The 19,057-nt window shown below is 42.2% G+C and overlaps 3 protein-coding genes across 3 annotated transcripts; 1 reads left to right on the top strand and 2 right to left on the bottom strand.

Annotated features, from left to right (window-relative positions):
- Nucleotides 1–3,153: 3,153 nt before the first annotated feature.
- On the bottom strand, nucleotides 3,154–7,705 carry trmt2b (tRNA methyltransferase 2 homolog B). Its single transcript, XM_071533406.1, has 2 exons — nucleotides 6,655–7,705; nucleotides 3,154–4,740 (listed from the first exon to the last, which is right to left on the bottom strand). Exons 1-2 carry the CDS (start codon nucleotides 7,492–7,494, stop codon nucleotides 4,120–4,122), a joined length of 1,461 nt encoding a protein of 486 aa, XP_071389507.1. The 5' UTR covers nucleotides 7,495–7,705; the 3' UTR covers nucleotides 3,154–4,119.
- Nucleotides 7,706–7,898: 193 nt separating this feature from the next.
- Nucleotides 7,899–11,986, top strand: dnajb12a (DnaJ heat shock protein family (Hsp40) member B12a). The gene is made up of 9 exons (XM_071533394.1): nucleotides 7,899–8,034; nucleotides 8,421–8,598; nucleotides 8,832–8,977; nucleotides 9,071–9,244; nucleotides 10,121–10,200; nucleotides 10,324–10,433; nucleotides 10,530–10,702; nucleotides 10,934–11,076; nucleotides 11,355–11,986. Exons 1-8 carry the CDS (start codon nucleotides 7,902–7,904, stop codon nucleotides 11,053–11,055), a joined length of 1,116 nt encoding a protein of 371 aa, XP_071389495.1. The 5' UTR covers nucleotides 7,899–7,901; the 3' UTR covers nucleotides 11,056–11,076; nucleotides 11,355–11,986.
- Nucleotides 11,987–12,305: 319 nt separating this feature from the next.
- Nucleotides 12,306–13,673, bottom strand: LOC139655960 (DNA damage-inducible transcript 4 protein-like). Its single transcript, XM_071533395.1, has 2 exons — nucleotides 13,457–13,673; nucleotides 12,306–13,143 (listed from the first exon to the last, which is right to left on the bottom strand). Exons 1-2 carry the CDS (start codon nucleotides 13,620–13,622, stop codon nucleotides 12,641–12,643), a joined length of 669 nt encoding a protein of 222 aa, XP_071389496.1. The 5' UTR covers nucleotides 13,623–13,673; the 3' UTR covers nucleotides 12,306–12,640.
- Between the last annotated feature and the right edge of the window lie 5,384 nt (nucleotides 13,674–19,057).

Here is a 19,057-nt window from a genome sequence, read left to right as displayed (position 1 = left end):
GTCGTTCACTTGTTTTTTTTGTCGTTGCTCAGTGTTTGATCATGATAAAAAAAATTAAGAATTACACAATTTGTTTCAGCGGGCATCGTTTATGTCAAGGGCGCTGGCTTCCATGTTTTTTTTTTCCTTTTGCGTGACTCAGAGTCATTGCTCAGCTGCAATCCAGACTATAAGTAGGGTATTGTTACAGGAAGACAATTTCTTATGTGATACAAGGCTGCAGCATGTATAGAGTGGATGGGTGGTATAGGGCAGTGGTTCCCCAAAGTGGGGACCAGGGGTCTTTGGGGGTCCCTATACTTTAATTTCACTATTATTTCACTCCATACAAGTTAGCACTAGAAGAGAGTGTATACACAAAACTATTCTGATCAGAGGATTCACGTTCCCCACTGTTACCTATCCATCTACAATATATAGTTCTAGGCCATAGTCATATGTAACAACAAAACTCCTCTCAGCTGGGGAGTATCTCAGACAAAATCTGACCAAGTGAGGCTCTGTCTGCCACATCTGGCTGATGTGAAAAGGTTTGTGAATCCCCGGTGTAGGCAGTTCAGCGAGGCAATCACTCCAAGTGATCCTCAGATTATGAAAACATTTCCGAAGGGAACACACAATCATCTTTAATGAAAGCCAAGAAGGCAGAGAAACAATAAAAAAAACTCTGAAGGGCCCTCTGCTATTTCATTATGGTTCATTATGGTTCATTATGTCCTGAGAGAAAAGGCAGTGTCACCACTTGGTCTTTATGTAGAGATGGAAGTCATGTTACCTTGATGAACACAGTTTCGGTTAGCTGGCATCAACAGCCAAACACAGCCAAATAATTAGTGCATTCCCCCTGAATAAGTATTGAATCAAACATAGTGGTGTTATGATGATGATGATAGTAAGATACAAGCTGAAGTCTGGCAGAGAAACAAGCCAGTTAATGTAATTTGAACCCAAGCAAAGAAACAAAAATCACATAAAGCCTTGAAAAACATTCCCTTGGTTAAGGTGCACTGTTTCTTAAAAAAAAAAAAAACAACCTTAAAACTTACATTAATAAGCAGGGTGTCCATTTGTTTCAGCAAAATTAACCTTGCAACATTCATTGGGGATATTTACCAATTTTTCATTCCACCATTACTAAAAAAAAATGATTTGTGAAATGATTTTTGAAATAGTGCCCAAGAAAGGACGTCCCAGCGTTCTCAGTGCCTACAGGCCAGTCGCTCTGACCTCACATGTCATGAAGACCTTTGAGAGGCTGGTTCTGCAGCACCTCAGGTCCCTGGTGGGCGGCTCCTTGGACCCCCTGCAGTTCGCATACCACGCCCACATCGGAGTGGAGGATGCCATCATCTACCTCCTCCACAGGGCTTATTCACACCTGCAGAGGCCAGGGGTCGCTGTGAGGATCATGTTCTTTGACTCAGACCCAGACCTCGTGGACTGGATTACGGACGGAGTGCAGAGAGCTGGTAGTGAGCTTTGTAGGTTGGTGCGACAACAACCACCTCCAGCTCAACATCAGGAAGACCAAGGAGCTGGTGGTGGACTTTCGTAGGAGCAGGAAGCCCCCAAACCCTGTCGCCATCCAGGGGGAAGAGGTGGAGATGGTGAACTCCTATCGGTTCCTAAGAGTGCAGCTCAAGAACAAACTGGACTGGTCGGTCTGAGGCCCTGTACAGGAAAGGACAGAGCAGGCTGTACTTTCTGAGGAGACTCATGTCCTTCAGTGTGTGCAACAGGCTGCTGCAGATGTTATACCAGTCTGTAGTAGCCAGTGCATTCTGCTTTGCGGTGGTGTGCTGGGGAGGCAGCATCAAGGCTGGGGAAACCCACAAACTGAATAAGCTGGTGAAGAAGGCTGGCTCTGTGGTGGGACTCGAGCTGGACAGTCTGGAGGCAGTGGCAGAGAGGAGGATGAGGGGAAAGATCAAAAGATCAGCGCCATCCTGGAGAACTCCTCTCACCCTCTCTACCATGAGCTGAGGCTGACCCCCCCACCCCCACCCCCAACTCCTGACTGTGCGGCACGAGGATATTAAATTCCTAGACCTATCTGTTTTTCAGAATCCTGCATTTATTATTTGCATTTTTATTTGCATTTATTATTTGCATTTACCTGCATTTATTTGCACTCTATTGTTTTATATTATGTACACTACCTTTATCTTATTTTAGTACCTATTTCTTCAATTACCTTGCTGTAATGGAATCATATCATACTTGACATTTCTTTGGCATTGTCCGCCAATTGTTACTGTGGCACCTGAATTTCCCCAAGGGGATTAGCCTGTGCGTGCCACTGGAAGATTATTCCCAACTTTTTGTACATCGAGCCCTGTAGGCCTGCTGTTTGTTTTATTGTTAGAGGTAGGTGGATGCCATGATCCCAGGCGTTGGCAAGAAAAGGCAGTTCACATTTAACACACCCAGTCTAACAAACACAATATCCTATATGACCAATTGGAACTACGTGTCAGTCCTTAAAGTCAAAGTCAAATGTTTTATGTGGGTCCACAAAGCAATTACATTGTAATCCATTTGGTTGGATGCATAACTCCATTGTGCAACCAGGACATACTGTATCTACTAAACAAAACAACACTGAATCAATTTCACACCTGGTACTTTTGTTCTTCAAATTGAAATTTAATGCTTGGGATGGATGTATTGTTGAAAAATATCTAATATGGAGTTTATCCTATCACATAGCTAACCCACAGCAAATACCCTGTTCTTTAAGTCAAATTCTCAATCTGAAGAAGACTGTTTTCCATTGATGCATATGTTTATAGGTTAGTGGCTCGAGTCATGAGCAAATGGCGTGTTTAAAAGACTCTGCAATCTGATATGGCTGATTACAAATTGTAATCAGTTGCAAACACAGGTCAGCTCATCTGATATCATGTCATGCAGCAATGACAGGACTCACCAACAGCCTCTGTCTGACATGGGGCCAGGAAGACATCAGTATTCACATGACTGTCCCCTTGGCTCTTATCTCACTCATTTCCAAACAAGTACAGCCTCTGGTCAGTCCAGTGGGGAGATTTGTGGTTTTGTAAGCTACATTGATTTCAAAACACATTTGAAAAGTGCAAATACAAACCACAAACCATATAAAACATGGGTGTGAATTGCGCCCAAAATGCCGTCTTTTGGTAGATATGCATTTCCAGTAGAATACATACATAGATAAACAACCTCAGTAAAATAAACAAGATTTTTCTTCAGATGTTGACGAGTAGTCAAAGATAGAGTGGACAGAGGAGTTCTTTGTCAATAAGAGAGGAAAGTGGGAGTTGTGTGAAAGTCTGCAGCTAAGGTGTGAAGATTCGAAGTCAAGGTTACATTTTCACAACAGAACTTTCACTTCCTTTAATTAAGTAGATACTGCTCAGTAAACAACAGAAATTACTTGTCGAAAATGATGAAAGAATTCAACCTTGGTGAAGCTTGAGAGCATAAAAGCATAGAGGAATGAAATGTATTAGTTCTGACTTGCATTTACCTCTTGATGCTCACAGTATCATGGCAACAGTCCTGTGAAGAGGGGAAATAAGTTCATTTACCATTCTTTCTGCTAAACCTGCCATGGCCTTGATGGTTTGGTGCCTCAGTACATGAGCATCCCATTACCTCACTCAAGAGAAAAAAAGAACACGCTATCTTCAACCCAAGGCCACCTTGTCGCAATGTATGACGACACATAGACAGGGGTAACCTCTCAGGAGCAAAATTTGGCCCACTGTACACATTATGAATGAACTTTAGTGAACTGCGCTAAAATTGTGACCATGTTCAATTGTGCAACAGTGATTTTTAGCCAACTCTGCCCAAAAGGCTGTGGATGGCTCTGGAAAAGTAAAAATGGCACCATCTACTGTATAAATACAGCTGCTGCAGGGTAGACAAAGGGTAAAAATACTAATCAAGCATTTGTCTCTCAGAACAGATAAATGACATCCAATTGCTGAGTTTTAAAGAAGTGTGGTAACTGGTTACACACAAACATTACCATCTAGCACATTTGTTTATAAGTAGCTTACAATTAGCTTTCTAAAGCAACCAGAGTCGATGTATTACAATTAAAGCCTACCCCATACAGTAAAGAAGTATTTGCTATCTCTCAAAACGTAGCACCAGTTCACAGTGAGGAGTGTGTGGGAACATGTCCACAGGCACAGCCAGAGTTGGGGAAAATGCCTGTCCTGTGAGTTTCTTCTGTGGGTCTGGAGCACAGCAAAGCTCCCTGAAGTTCCGCATGGCCTCTCCATCTGGTTTACAGGAAATGTAGACCAGTTTGTGAATAGCAGGTTGGTTCCGCAACGCTCGGATCACACGATAGTGCAGGCCAGCTCGGGCGGGGTTTACCACAGCCGTGAGGCCTCCATCTGATGGGCTCAGCTGGGGCATAAGCCCAGGGAGGACCGCCTCTGCTTTCCCAGGGAGAAACTCGCAGTTCAGCACACTGTTGAGCGCTGCGTTGTGTCTGGCATCTTCCACTGCCTGCTCGATGAGCTCTATGCCGATGATTCTGTCCACTCTGGGAGACATAGTAATGCCAATAGCACCTGTCCCACAGCAGACATCTAGGAGAGTACCTCCTGCCTTCGCCCTTCCTTCCTCTTCCTCTGGGTTTGGGAGGCACATGTCTCTCACTGTGCTGTAGAGCACCTCAGCAGCTGCCTGGTTCACCTGGAAAAAGGCATCGGCAGAGATGCGGAACTTGAAACCCAGCACCTGAGAATGATAACACAACATAGGAATGGGATTAGCAATAAGAAACCAAACACATTGTAGACCTACTTGGGTTTTGTTACTTTAGTTTTATGACAAGTTTCTACTTCAAATATGGCTGCTACAGTCAGAAACTATACTGAACAAAAATATAAACGCAACACTTTTGTTTTTGCTCCCATTTTTCATGAGTTGAAATAAAAGATCTAAGACTTTTTCTATGCACACAAAAGGCTTATTTCTCTCAAATTTTGTTTACAAATTTGTTTAAATCCGTGTTAGTGTGCACTTCTCCTTTGCCAAGATAATCCATCCACCTGACAGGTGTGGCATATCAAGATGCTGATTAAACAGCATGATTATTGCACAGGTGTGCCTTGGGCTGGTCACAATAAAAGGCCACTCTAAAATGTGCAGTTTCATCATACAACACAATGGCACCGATGTCGCAAGTTCTGACTGCAGGAATATCCACCAGAGCTCATGTTGCAGCATGATAACGCACGGCCCCATGTTGCAAGGATCTGTCCACAATGCCTGGAAGCTGAAAACATCCCAGTTCTTGCATGGCCTGCATACTCACCAGACATGTCACCCATTGAGCATGTTTGGGATGCTCTGGATCGGCGTGTACAACAGCGTGCTTCAATTCTTGCCAATATCCAGCAACTTCACACAGCCATTGAAGATGAGTGGACCAACATTCACAGGCCACAATCAACAGCCTGATCAACTCTATGTGAAGGAGATGTGTCGCACTGCATGAGGCAAATGGTGGTCACACCAGATGCTGACTGGCTTTCCAAAAATGCATATCTGTAGCCCTAGTCATGTGAGATCCATAGTTCAGTGCCTAATAAATGTCTTTTTTCAAGATAAAACTGAATTTTGAATTGAAATAAAAGATCTAAGACTTTTTCTATGCACACAAAAGGCTTATTTCTCTCAAATTTTGTTCACAAATTTGTTTAAATCCGTGTTAGTGAGCACTTCTCCTTTGCCAAGATAATCCATCCACCTGACAGGTGTGGCATATCAAGATGCTGATTAAACAGCATGATTATTGCACAGGTGTGCCTTGGGCTGGTCACAATAAAAGGCCACTCTAAAATGTGCAGTTTTATCTTGAAAAAAGACATTTATTAGGCACTGAACTATGGATCTCACATGACTAGGGCTACAGATATGCATTTTTGGAAAGCCAGTCAGCATCTGGTGTGACCACCATTTGCCTCATGCAGTGCGACACATCTCCTTCACATAGAGTTGATCAGGCTGTTGATTGTGGCCTGTGAATGTTGGTCCACTCATCTTCAATGGCTGTGTGAAGTTGCTGGATATTGGCAAGAATTGAAACACGCTGTTGTACACGCCGATCCAGAGCATCCCAAACATGCTCAATGGGTGACATGTCTGGTGAGTATGCAGGCCATGCAAGAACTGGGATGTTTTCAGCTTCCAGGCATTGTGGACAGATCCTTGCAACATGGGGCCGTGCGTTATCATGCTGCAACATGAGCTCTGGTGGATATTCCTGCAGTCAGAACTTGCGACATCGGTGCCATTGTGTTGTATGATGAAACTGCACATTTTAGAGTGGCCTTTTATTGTGACCAGCCCAAGGCACACCTGTGCAATAATCATGCTGTTTAATCAGCATCTTGATATGCCACACCTGTCAGGTGGATGGATTATCTTGGCAAAGGAGAAGTGCTCACTAACACGGATTTAAACAAATTTGTGAACAAAATTTGAGAGAAATAAGCCTTTTGTGTGCATAGAAAAAGTCTTAGATCTTTTATTTCAACTCATGAAAAATGGGAGCAAAAACAAAAGTGTTGCGTTTATATTTTTGTTCAGTGTAGATCAGATGAATGGGATGGTGGCACTGGCAACTATCCTGACAGTGCAAATTACCTCCTCGTATATGTGTGGCTGGCCGTGTAGCAGCTGGTAAGGGGATTCCTCGTGACTACAGCGAGTCATAGAGCTCTCCTGGAAGTACAGTGAATCCAGCTGACAGACCGCTCCTGGACCTCTGGTGAAGTAATCCATGAGGGAATCTTTATGGACTGCCATCTCTTCTGGGGTGAGCGCCTGAGGGTGAAAGTACACTATAGCCATGGTGCGGCCCTGCGCGTTGGTCCTCACTGTGACCTCCCTCCAGTGACCCCCGGTGTGGAACAGCAGGCAGGGCTCCAGCGGAGAAAGGCGAATGAAGTCCTGATAGCATCTGGCCACCAGCTTGTGTTTCTCTGGCATGTTGAGCAGGTGGTCTCCGTTGACACAGACAATGTTTCCTTGCCTGCCTGTCCCGACATAAAACCCAACTGTCTTTGGATTGCCGTCCACCCCTCTGTTGACGGAGAAAGTAGACTTGTTGCGGTAGCCATCCCTAACTGGTGATGGCAGAATAGGCAGGACAGGGAAGCTGAGTTTACCGCTGATGGGTGATGATAAATATAAGAGTTGAGACAGTATCCTCTCCTGATGCTTTTGTTTCAGCTTAAGTTGCTCATCATAACTCAGCCTCCACAGAGGAGTGACAGCATCAGCCAGTCTTTCTTCCCAGGGCAGGTGTTCATTCAAAGGAGGCTTCTTATGACTTATTTTCCACCGTTTCTTTGATGCTGACTTTCCTTGGTCAGCTGAAATAACAACCTTAGTTGAAAAACACAGACAGGCTTTCGTCAGAGAACCATGAATCTTGTGTTTGACAAATATGACTGGCGTCCTGCATGCAGCTTCTAAAGCCATAATGACATTTGACTTTTCACGGAAATGATTGCAGAGGGGGCTGAAGGCACCAAGACGTATCGCAGCCCAGCTTAAAACCTACTCAGAAGGCTACACGAATCATTCGAGTGTGAAATGAATTTCGATTTTTTTTTTTTATATGGAAACACAGCAGTTTCCTTTCCAGCGCTTTCAGGTGTTGTTAAATGGCTCGTTTGAGATGACCAGCGACTTGCTTGGTCCGTTGCATGATGGTTAGAAAAGTTGTCCGACTTGCTCGACAACTGCGCGAGCCACGGGAATCTCGCGGGACCGATCGAGCATGCTGCAGTTCAGTGAGGGTCATTGGTATGACGTATTATTTACGAGCGTTTCTCGACGTCATCTCCGTGCGCCCAGGGGCAAGTAAACAGTTCCGCTGTGTCGCGATGGACTCAAACAAGGACGAAGCTGAGCGGTGCATTAAAATTTCTCTAAATGCGATCAGCAATAATCAGCCGGACAAAGCCAGGAAGTTTCTGGAAAAGGCACAGCGCTTGTTTCCAACAGACCAAGCCAAAAGTACGTCGAATCTATTTCTGTTACAGCAATGATTTTATCTCAGTCATTGGGCCATCGCTGCAAACCAAATCAGCTAACGTTAGCATAATGATTCCTCACTAGCACCGCTAGTAGTAGCAGTTCGTCGCCGAGACTGGTATTTGTAGTTTTTTTTCCAGCTCCCCGCCCTCGTTTTCCTAATTTTCTTGGTAATTGATTTACTTAGATTGCTGCTTGTAGTTGGTTATCTGTTGTTGTATTCACGTTCGCAGTCTGGCTGTCACTTCCCTAGCATCTTTGCTAACAGCTGCAGTGCTAGCCGTTAGCTAACGTATTAGGCAGTTACTTGGAATATGTGGCAAACTCAACCTGTACACTTTACTCATATTACCCCACGTTTTTTTTAGACTTATTGGAGTCGTTAACACAGAACGGGAAGCCCCCAGATGAGAATGGCAGTCCTATGAACGGAGACGCTCCCAGAATGAGACATCGCAACCACGGAGAAGAGGCCCATGTGTCGGGAGAGGGGGCCACAGACACAGCCAAACCATATACTGCAGAGCAGCTGGACGCTGTTAAAAAGTTAGTCCACATGTGGCTTTGTTTTAAAATGTCAGGTAAAATTTAGATTTACCTATAATGTCAGAATTCTCATGTAGGTAGCTGGTAAATTGATCAGTGTATGTTTCTGTTCAGAGGTAGGCATCTTTCCTTGGGGCTTGATAACTTATTTGATTTTTACATCATTACTATGAAATGACTGTTACCTTTCTGATGCAATATGCTAATCATCTCTGGTGGTTTTTCACTTGTAGGATTAAGAGCTGTAAAGATTACTACCAAATTCTGGGAGTTGAAAAGACTGCCTCTGAGGAGGATCTTAAAAAGGCTTACAGAAAGCTGGCTCTGAAGTTCCACCCAGATAAAAACCATGCACCGGGAGCCACAGAGGCATTCAAAGGTAACTTGAATGTAATCCTCAATGCTGCTAAAGATGTTATAGAGTGAAGGTAAACTTTCTGACTGCAAATATTTGTCTTTCTGTGTTTCTCAGCTATTGGAAATGCATATGCTGTGCTGAGTAACACTGATAAACGAAGGCAGTACGACCAGTATGGAGAGGAAAGATCACACCCAACCAGACACAGGCACCATCGTCATGACTTTGAAGCAGATATCTCACCTGAGGACCTCTTCAACATGTTCTTTGGTGGTGGCTTCCCATCAAGTAAGTAGAAGACAGATGTATGCAGTGTCAATCAGGATGTTGTATTGTACTTTGGTGCACTGGTCTTCAACCATGTGCTGTCAAGGCCTAAGAGTATTTTTGGTTTCCATTCCACTCAAACACTATGCCAGCTGATATCTCTAGCTACATTTACATGCACAGAGCAACCCGGCTACTGGCCATATGATGGTTATGGTCTTATTCAGGTCAAGCTGTTTACATTAATTTTTGATACCTTGCGACTGAGTTTCCCTGTTGCCATAAATAAACCAATTAACAGAATATTCCTGTCTGCCTGTGGTGTCCTGCCCATACATAGAACAGTAAGCCAGCAAAAAAGTCTGAAAAAGACGTGGCCACCAGTTACCGCACTTGACTGAGCAGTAGGTTACTTCAAATACACAGGAATGCAATAATGATCTCAATAGTAATAGTAAGCACTGCTCGCCGCCATGTTTTTTGTTGATATCAAAATGTACCTATAATGCTTTGCAAGTCTGAGTTTGTGCAGTAAGATGTTTACATGCCACAGTAACCTCTAATATGGGAGTAAGACAGGCATCTCATATGGGTTTCTCATAATCTCAGCATAATCTTAATCAGATTATTCAAACCAAGTTATGATGTTTACATGCGTTGATCAAAAACTGAGTTACTTAATTAACTTGGTAAAGAACAGAATTCTCTGTGCATGTAAATATAGTCACTGATTAGTTCTTCCTCTCTGGTTGAAGATGAGAATATCAGTGAAATCATCTGGTGGACTGACTGGTTGGAATGAAAACCTGTGTATTTTGGGCTTCGATGGCACATGAGAACTACCGCTTAATTGTAATTGCAATATGATCTCATTTTTTTTCTTAAATTCTTTTTTAGGCAATGTACACGTTTACAGAAATGGCAGAATGCACTTTGGCCAACAGAATAGGCAAGAGAGGAGAGAACAACAGAGAGATGTAAGTCCTGTCTGAAATACTTATGTAACACTTGAATTTTGTACCAGCTGATATATATGTATGTCATGTATGTCCTGTAATGAAACTGTAGCACCTATATCAACATATCTTCTCTCTGCACAGGGAGGTCTGGCTTTGTTTGTCCAGCTGATGCCTATCTTCATCCTCATCGTCGTTTCTGCCCTCAGCCAGATGATGGTGTCCCAGCCCCCCTACAGCCTTAGCTACCGCCCGTAAGTGTCTCCACTTGCCTCAGCAGTTTCATTCTGCAAAGTACATTGCATCATTTGTCTCTTACTCTCGGCTGTTCTATCTTGTCTGCGGACCAGGTCAGCTGGCCATATTCACAAAAGGCATACATCAGCCCTGAAGGTGCCTTTCTATGTGGGAGACCGTTTCAACGAAGAATACTCCGGAAATAACCTGAGGAATGTTGAGAAAAGTGTGGAAGAAGACTACATCTCCAACCTCAGAAACAACTGTTGGAAGGAGAAGCAACAGAGTAAGTGTACAAGGCAGCAACTACAGTATATAACAACAGGATTTCTGTGTTTTTTCAGTGTATTCACGGTGCACCATTGTGATAAATTTGTAATACTTTGGTGCTCATTTGTTTATTACTTCCAACACTTTCTGGAGGAATAATGTAATTCTTGAGATGTATTATTAAAGAGTGTCAGGAGAGTTGATTGAGGCCTTCCCTACTGACATACTGTCCCTCTCCTATTCTCAGAGGAAGGCTTACTGTATCGTGCTCGTTACTTTGGGGATTCTGACTTGTACCAAAGGGCACAGAGGATGGGAACTCCTAGCTGTTCCAGACTATCTGAGATTCAGGTTATTCTACATGGCTAGAAACCACTGGCACACATATGGGTAAGTTATCACAATCTTCACTGTGACCTAGACACATAATTGCTGCTATAAACAGTAGATGGCCTTAATTATTGTACTTGTTCCACTGATTTTGAGCTGTGCATAAGAGTAATAAGAATGCATTGTTTGTGTCAAGAAGGTTGTGTGGGTGGTTTTCAGTTTGATTTGTGGTTTTCTTTGTGTGTGTGTGTGGGGGGGGGGGGGGAATCCAAACAACGGTTGACCCCATGTAGAATCACTGCATAACTGTGTTACTGATGGTTTTATGTTTTTCTTAGGTTCTTCGGTACTTGAATCTAATTAGAAGAAATCTGTTGGAGCCCTCTCAAATTGGAGCATATTACTGCAGCAAACCAAGAGAATCAGAAATGCCTTACTCACGGTGGGCAGCAGATCTCATCAGGGAACCTCTCTGCAACTTTCTGTAGATTGACTTCCTGTAGAACTGTGAGAACCTTGAGTTGACTGCTGACATTTTCTTAACACTTGTGTCTTCAGGTTGGTGAGAGTCCACTTGGCGTCACAGTTGAAAGTAAGAGCATAGTTGTCTTTTTGAATGGTAAACAAAGCTGCTAAGATTTAGCTTTCTCTGTCCCATTCCTTTTGTTTTCCTAAATGCTTTGAGGAACCTCATGGCCTTCTCGTAGACAGACATCTGAGCCACTTACAAAAAAGTGTGTGATTTTTATAGTTCATACCAATGTAAATAAACATTTACTTTTAACAGTGCAGGGTTTATTGGAGTTAAGCTAATATCATTTATTATATAATTTAATGTTATTCTGTGGATTTGCTTGTAGCCTGTTGGATTATAAGTATTGAAAATCATTGCACAAACAAAAGTAAACCCATATTTATTAAATTAATCCTGCTAAAATTGTATAAAAGTTTCTTTGAATTAAATTTGTCCAATGACTGACCATCTTTATTGCATATGTTCTCTTTTAAGAAACACACACACACACATACTTTGCCGTGGTTTTGATGTGTTTTTCTGATCAAAATAATTTATTACTAAAGCTTTAGAAGTAAAACAGCACAAAGACTTATCAGAAAATAATTTATTTGTTCATGCTTTAAGTCTCTAGACTGAAGTCATTGAACATACAAAAAGCAGTACCCTTTCAGGAGAATATTTGACTATCAAATACATAGATAAACTCAGGCATGAATTTACGTTCAAAACAAATTGAAACCTATGTTCAGACATGAGTATTCACTGCTGAGTCACGCAAACATTTCTTTACTCTCATATGTAATCTATGTGGAGTAGCTGCCATGACACATAAGTTAGTTCCACAGAAAACTTGGATACATACATTTTTGGTTTCATAATACAGTAATAAAGACAAACAATTAAAAAAGATTAAACCCACAACCACACAGGTACAAAAATGCACTGTTCATCATTGCAGCTTGCCACATAATGAGAAGCCCTTTTTAGTGCCATTTGACATGTAGGATGATTTTTGACATTTGTCTTAAGAGGACAATGCTTCACCTATCAGCCTTCTTAACAATCCACATGAATCAGGTTCAACTTATCAGGGACAGGAGCGCTTGGTCAGCAGCACTCCTCAATCAGCAGCTCCCCGGAGGAATACAGTTTCCTCTTGATGGCCCTGAAGCTAGAACTGAGTCTTAGAGTTTGTTGGTGCCTCGAAAATGCAGGAGACTTGTTACCCTTGAAGAGTTTCTGCACCTTGGGCCACAGTCCACCAGCCTCGGGCCTCAACACCAGGGTCACATGGAAAGTTGGGACTAGGCTTGCATCTGCTGCTATCTCATCCACGCTGCACACAGAGCCCTGCTCCCCCCGGTCCACACACAGGTCTATGAGCGCTCCTCTGAGGCCGCAGGGCTCACTGTCAGCCAGGTGGAGCAGCTCCTGACCGATGTTCTGCAGCAGGCAGTCAGGTAAGATGAGCTTGGAGCAGCCCAGGGCATGAGATGCGTCGCTTAGCCTTTGTGCGATGGTCGCCACGACCTCAGTAGCCAGAGTCTCCTCCAGGGGATCACAGAACACACTGCTCTCTGACTCTGACAGGGACATGTCTGCCACAGAGCCTGAAACAAGACCACACAGGTTAGATACACAGTGGATGACTCTTGGTTCACATGTCATCACATTCTAAAACCAAACTATTCATCTATAAATAATATATAAACTCAAAAGAAAACAACTGACTGAGGGAGTTGTTTCTTTGTTGAACTCTGCCAATAAGAGATAGATCTAAGCCCAATAAGAAATAGATCTGACTGCAAGGCAGTGTTACAGTCAGATTTAAAAATCCATTACTCGCTTTTTGGTGACTTTGTGAATCGCCCTAAACAAAAGCCAACGCAGATGCCTCTCCAGACAAAAGCCTGCAACACTCACCAGTTTCATTCCTGCTGTACTGATCTGCAGTGAGCCTGTGATTGAGCCCCTTCAGTTCGGCCAGTCTGTGCAGCAGATTGCCCCAGGACAGCCGCTTGGAGCCCCTGTCCTCCGCCGGGGATGGAGGAAAGCTGCCGTCCAGAGAGTGATCGCAAGAAAAAGACATTTTGATACAAAACGATACGGGTGTAAAAAAAAAAGTGCAGTGGTGTAGCAGTGGGTCCCTCTACCAGACCAGCTGGAAAACACATTCACAACAATGGAACAAAGCGTTAAATACCCAAGCCGAAATGCCCCTCCTACTGTATTTCCTAACCAATAGGGGTTCGCGACACGTCCCCAGCCCTCCAGCCTGCCTAGTAACATTTTGGTCCCCTTTGATGAAGTGGCCAGGCCCCCAACACCCCACCTAACTTGTCCGAACATCCCCCACACTTTTTCTAACAAAAGTCATTTGAATGACACGAAATCGGTTGATTCATCAGTAAAAGTCAGCAAATTGGCTTGAAACATAATAAAAAAAAACATATCCCCAGTTTTGCATCCTTGGACTAAAATGACATGAATGAATTCTGGAGAATCCTTTCTTTATTCATTCCTGTGAACGGCTCATCGTTACTCATCGCGAGTGACACGTTCCGCACGTAGGCTGCGGTTTGGGCCAAAAGATCCGGAACTTAAGGATCTTGAGCTTTGCTTTTTTACCCAATGTCTTTCGACCTAGCTGCATCCAAAGTATATATTTTGTCCAGTGTTTACCTAGCGAAAAAATACTATAGGGACTTAAAGTAGTAGCCTATGTCTGCGGTAGGCTTAAAGTGGGTTTATAATGAACTTTTTTTGGGGGGGGGCGGGGGGGGTACACTTCTCCTACTTCTGACTTCAAACACGTAGGCATTACCACCTCCACCCTACCCCAAGGCGTGCACACACGCACGCACGCACACACACACACACACACACACACACACACACACACACACACACACAGATAGGCTAGGCTACTTACAGGATAGTTGTGAATAGGCTACAATTTGTTTACCATCTTTGCTTTCTGGCCCTAACTCTATATATTTCTATCGCTTTTTAATCGTTTTGTTTTTTGTTTTTTTTAATTGTAACCAAATTGGAAAGACCTACGTAATTCGTGGTAATGCAAATAAGTCTATAACATGTCTACCATGATCTACTCGAGCAGCTGCCCCGCTTGCTTTCTTTGTAATAGTGTGTAACAGCTTGATAGCCCTGTTGATTCTGTCCTAAAAGGTGTAATACACTCTATAACCAGCTGATGGCATCAGCGCACCGCCTTTAAATTATATAGGACGAGCTGCAACTGACGAGTAAAATTCTAAAACATGGAAATTTGAAGTGTGCGCGCGCGCCTATATGTGTGTATTTGCATGTAGCCTATGTATGCCTGAGTGCACATATTAATTTGTCTGTGTGCACGCGTTAATATGCACGAGCCCATGAACATGCTTGCTTTCCTTATTTATTAGGCAAATGTCTCGGTCCATGTTGTAAAAAGAAAAGTGTACTTTATGGTCACAAGTGTGTTTTCTCTGTTTTTATTTCTCTGCATTCTGGATATACAGAATGAAGATCTGTCACTTTGGCTGGGCTTAGTGGGCATATTGTCTAGGGTGAAGCATTAATTCTGCCGTGTCATGGAAAAGAGGAAAGTGGTAAAGAGGAAATAAAACGTGACAGACCCTGTGTTTTACAATTCAAACAGGCCTTAGAGAGCTGTTAGGCCGGCCAGCCTCAGGCTATCTAATTTATGAATAATACATTTACTACCAAATGGATTGTTTAAGTATGGGTTATTTTTTTCTGCAACACTTTTGCATTAATCAGAGGTGGTTTGAAGTGAAATACTAAGAGGTATGCTACTTTTATTTTTCATTGAAAAATAATTATTTGTTTCAGCAATGTAGAGTGATAATGAGGGAGAGCAATTATGAAACACTTTCATGGAGAGTAAGAAGTATTTACACCTGAATTATTCCAGATACAATCCTCTCCTCCAGACTGGATATGGTGAATGCCCTCACGTTGTTAATTAATTCAGTAAGAGGTAAAAGGGTCCCAGGTTTGTGTTTGCCAGTGTGTAACTATAGCAACAGCATGCTGTAGTGAGCAAGGTCCATCTTAGTGAATGGAGTGATGAATAGAAAATTGGTTAAAGTGTTTTGAGTCTGGATAACAGCAATATTATAACAATCTAGTATTCCTTGTGTTTTTATCACCACTCAAACAGACCGTGTGGTGGTGTCAGCTTATTAAAAGCTTATTATTTGAACAAAGGCAGAGTAAAGTATCATTTCATCTCTACAGTAAATTTCTCAGCCCCCTTCTCAGTCCTCGGATATCTGAGCCCCATCTTTATCTGAAAGCCCTTTAGCACTGAGCGCACAACAGTGTCTGTCTTTGCCTGTGTGAGTCTGCGCCACCTGAAGTTGGAGCTGGGACAGTGTTCCATTTAGGTTTTGATTTATTGCTAGAGGAGGCAGAAACAGATCTGCACTCTCAAGGGGACAGGAGAAACCGTGATGTTTGGCAAATCTTGCTGAGACATGCTGTTCTTTATCAAAGCATTAACACTTTACACAGCAAGTTTAGATATAGATGTACATTTTAAGCTTAATGTAGAGTTAGTAGACCCTATACTTTCTGCTGGGCTTAGATATATCTATATGGGTTTCTTTAAAGTCAGTATTTGGCATATTCGGGTAGGTGCGCCATTAAGAAAAACTACATTTCTATGTCAACTGTTAAGCAATGACTTTTCATTAAATGTGATTTATGAGCCCAACCTGACTGAAATGACCTTTTTCTCACAATTTTCCATTCCATTGATGCAACAGAAATTTTCCATTCCATTGACTGTTCTTCAAATGAGCTAAGATGTCATGAAGAAAACTTAATACTTTCTATTTAGCATGGTAAACAGAGCATATCAAATCTTTAAAACTGCACTTCCAAACAAAAGCTTATGTTATTCAAGCCAATCACTGGGACAGATCCTTCTCATGTTCCAGGCTGTCATATCAGCAGCACACTGTGGGGGATCTGAAGTTTCTGAGAAAGAATCGCTGGCGACTTAGGAGACTCAGACCATTGTAGTCAACTGTAATATTGCATGAAATAGTAGAGTACAATGTTGAGGCTTAGTTTTGTTTTTTAAAAGTAAAAGACACAGTTAAAACCAGACCATAATTGTTCAATTTGATTGCTTTACCTCAAAAAAAGATAGTAGGAGTTCAGATAAAATCATCAAGGAGGCAAGAGCACACAAGTAAACAAGCTGTAACACACACAGATGTACAGTATAATGTAGGCTAATACATGTTTTTGCACTTTATCTGCCTGGTACGTTACCCTTGTATGCTAACCTCCTTCCACTTCACCTATAGCTTCTCTCTCTTACTCTTATGTAGTTGCTGCCCTACAAAGCTTAAGGGCAGCAACTGCATCAGAGCAAGAGAGTGAAACTGAGAAAAAAAATACCTAATTGTCTTCATTTTCATTATCTCCTGTCCTGAGTTTTCTTGGTAAAGAAGTGGATAATATATATGGTTTAGTAGCACCTATGGGTTTAATTTTTGTTAAAATGAAATCTAAACTTCAGTCATGACATTTGACCTTTGAAAAACACAACAAATAGTTACTATTATTTACCTTTTTAGGGCAGCATAGATATAAGCACTTTTCACCTGCTTATGTCTGACACCATGTTGTTTTGATTTCTAGGTGGTCCATACTTTTCATTTCAAACTTAGTTTTAAGTCTTCTCCATATATATTACATTTGACCCATGCTTTGGCATTTTCACTGATTTTGTCTTCAGTAGCGTGCATGAGCAACAAAAAGAGAGTTTCAGTCAGACCTTTGGGCACTGAATTCAAAATTCTTTCTCCTAGAAAAAGTATAACTGCTTCTCTATACTGCCTACTGACTTGACTTAAAATACCCAAAGGAACTGGATTATTTGTAATTCTAATTTTTCTTTGCTGTGCTTGAGACTGAGAGTTATGATTGATATTGATTGAATATCATTAGGAAGAGAGACGGCAATGCTAAGTGAAGAACAGGAAAGCCAGTGCATATGTGATAAACCGCAGGCTACCACATGACATCAGACAGAGAAAAGACTGTGATCATTATTTATAAGTGCTCTTACCTTGACTTCTCCCTGAGCTTCCCCATCATGCTATCTCTCATTTTAGTACCACATGCATTATTTAGCAATAGTGTCGATGTTGTGTTTTTGTTTTTTTCTTTTTGGAATTAAATCAAAATTAGACAGCTGTTGTGACTGCTCTTAGAAGCCTAAATCATTCTGGATATGAAGCAGACCATATTTACAGGATTTACCAATATAAATTGTGGCTTATAGCTTATATGTTCCTTTAACTTGTTTTATCTCTCGCTCTCAATTCAAACATAAAGCATATTTTAGGCCTACTAATACAATAACAAACTAATAATGAATTTAGCTCCACATTTTGTGTTGCTAAATACCAAACACAAAGCATTTTGTTTTGCTGATAATGACATTTTGAGGTTTGTGAGCCTTTATTAAATGTACAACATGATGAGGTACATAACATAATAGAGACGTAATGAAAATTAGAGTTAAATAATGCATAACAACTTTGTTTCTAATCTCAGCAGCCACTTTGCAAACGTTCCTCACAGCCATTGTCGACTTTGACTGCACCGGTTGCCCATGGCTACCAAGCATTAAAGGCATGCGTGGCCCCTGTTCTCCACGGCGGTACATGTTTTGTTAATGAGCATCATCTGATCTTTACATGTCTCCGCCCCGCAGACTACATTCCATCTTCACAATTGCTTTCCCTGACAAAGAATCGGACCTGGGGAAACTAGAATCACATGACTGCCACCGACACAGCGGACCATATTTATTCCCAGCTTTTATAAGCAGATTACCTGAAACCCCCTGTGGCTCTGTGATTCTAGGATTACTCAGCCGTTTTCCTTTGACCGGCTCCCACAAATGAGAGGAATATTTTTTGGCCTGCCATGTTTGCCTTCCTCTCACTCTCTGAATCCCCACTCTCTGACTGTCACGTCAGATCTGTCCGTAGGTCTATCACAGGGTCTGCGCCTCATTTCCAGTGCAGTGACTTTGGAGTTTTTCACCTCATATCTGCCTTAAGAACGCAGCATGTTAATCACGCTGGCGATTCGCTCCATTTGACTCAGTGCTCTTAGTTTGATTAACGTCGTCCGTGTGAATGAAATACAAAATCCAAGCAGGCTGATTGCGGCGGTTGCAGAGCACTGTGTCAACTTGCCTCAGTATGGACACACAAAGCCTTATCTCAGTCTGTAGCACTGAGTATTACTGGGAGCATTCAGGATTGGTTTGGTGCTGATTTACAACATACAATCCTAATCAACGCCATGCAAATCTGTTTGCAGCACATTTGCAGATCTGTCTGTACAGTTGCTGGTCTTTCTTGCTAACACACATTATTGTAAGAGTATGGCTGTGTTGTTAATAACAAATATAGCCTACTCACACATTGGGTCACATTCATAGGGACTGAAGTATCAAATATATGTTTT

This window comes from Centroberyx affinis, unplaced genomic scaffold (assembly GCF_046629955.1).
Source record: "Centroberyx affinis isolate AG114_WGS23_722 - 3 ecotype Tasmania unplaced genomic scaffold, CSIRO-AGI_Caff_v1 ptg002363l_1, whole genome shotgun sequence".
In the NCBI taxonomy this organism is placed as follows: Eukaryota; Metazoa; Chordata; class Actinopteri; order Beryciformes; family Berycidae; genus Centroberyx; species Centroberyx affinis.
Note: the sequence above shows the minus strand (reverse complement) of the source record. Positions and strands in the feature narration are given on the sequence as shown.

Bases quoted from the DNA above. Each gene is read 5' to 3' on its own strand.
- trmt2b (XM_071533406.1), bottom strand. From the start codon at position 7,494: ATGGCTTTAGAAGCTGCATGCAGGACGCCAGTCATATTTGTCAAACAC. The intron at 4,741-6,654 runs GTAATTTGCACT...TATCATTCTCAG, and splicing joins AGCCACACATATACGAGGAG to GTGCTGGGTTTCAAGTTCCG.
- LOC139655960 (XM_071533395.1), bottom strand. From the start codon at position 13,622: ATGTCTTTTTCTTGCGATCACTCTCTGGACGGCAGCTTTCCTCCATCC. The intron at 13,144-13,456 runs GTGAGTGTTGCA...GTCTTGTTTCAG, and splicing joins GTACAGCAGGAATGAAACTG to GCTCTGTGGCAGACATGTCC.
- dnajb12a (XM_071533394.1), top strand. From the start codon at position 7,902: ATGGACTCAAACAAGGACGAAGCTGAGCGGTGCATTAAAATTTCTCTA. The intron at 8,035-8,420 runs GTACGTCGAATC...CGTTTTTTTTAG, and splicing joins TCCAACAGACCAAGCCAAAA to ACTTATTGGAGTCGTTAACA. The intron at 8,978-9,070 runs GTAACTTGAATG...TGTGTTTCTCAG, and splicing joins AGCCACAGAGGCATTCAAAG to CTATTGGAAATGCATATGCT.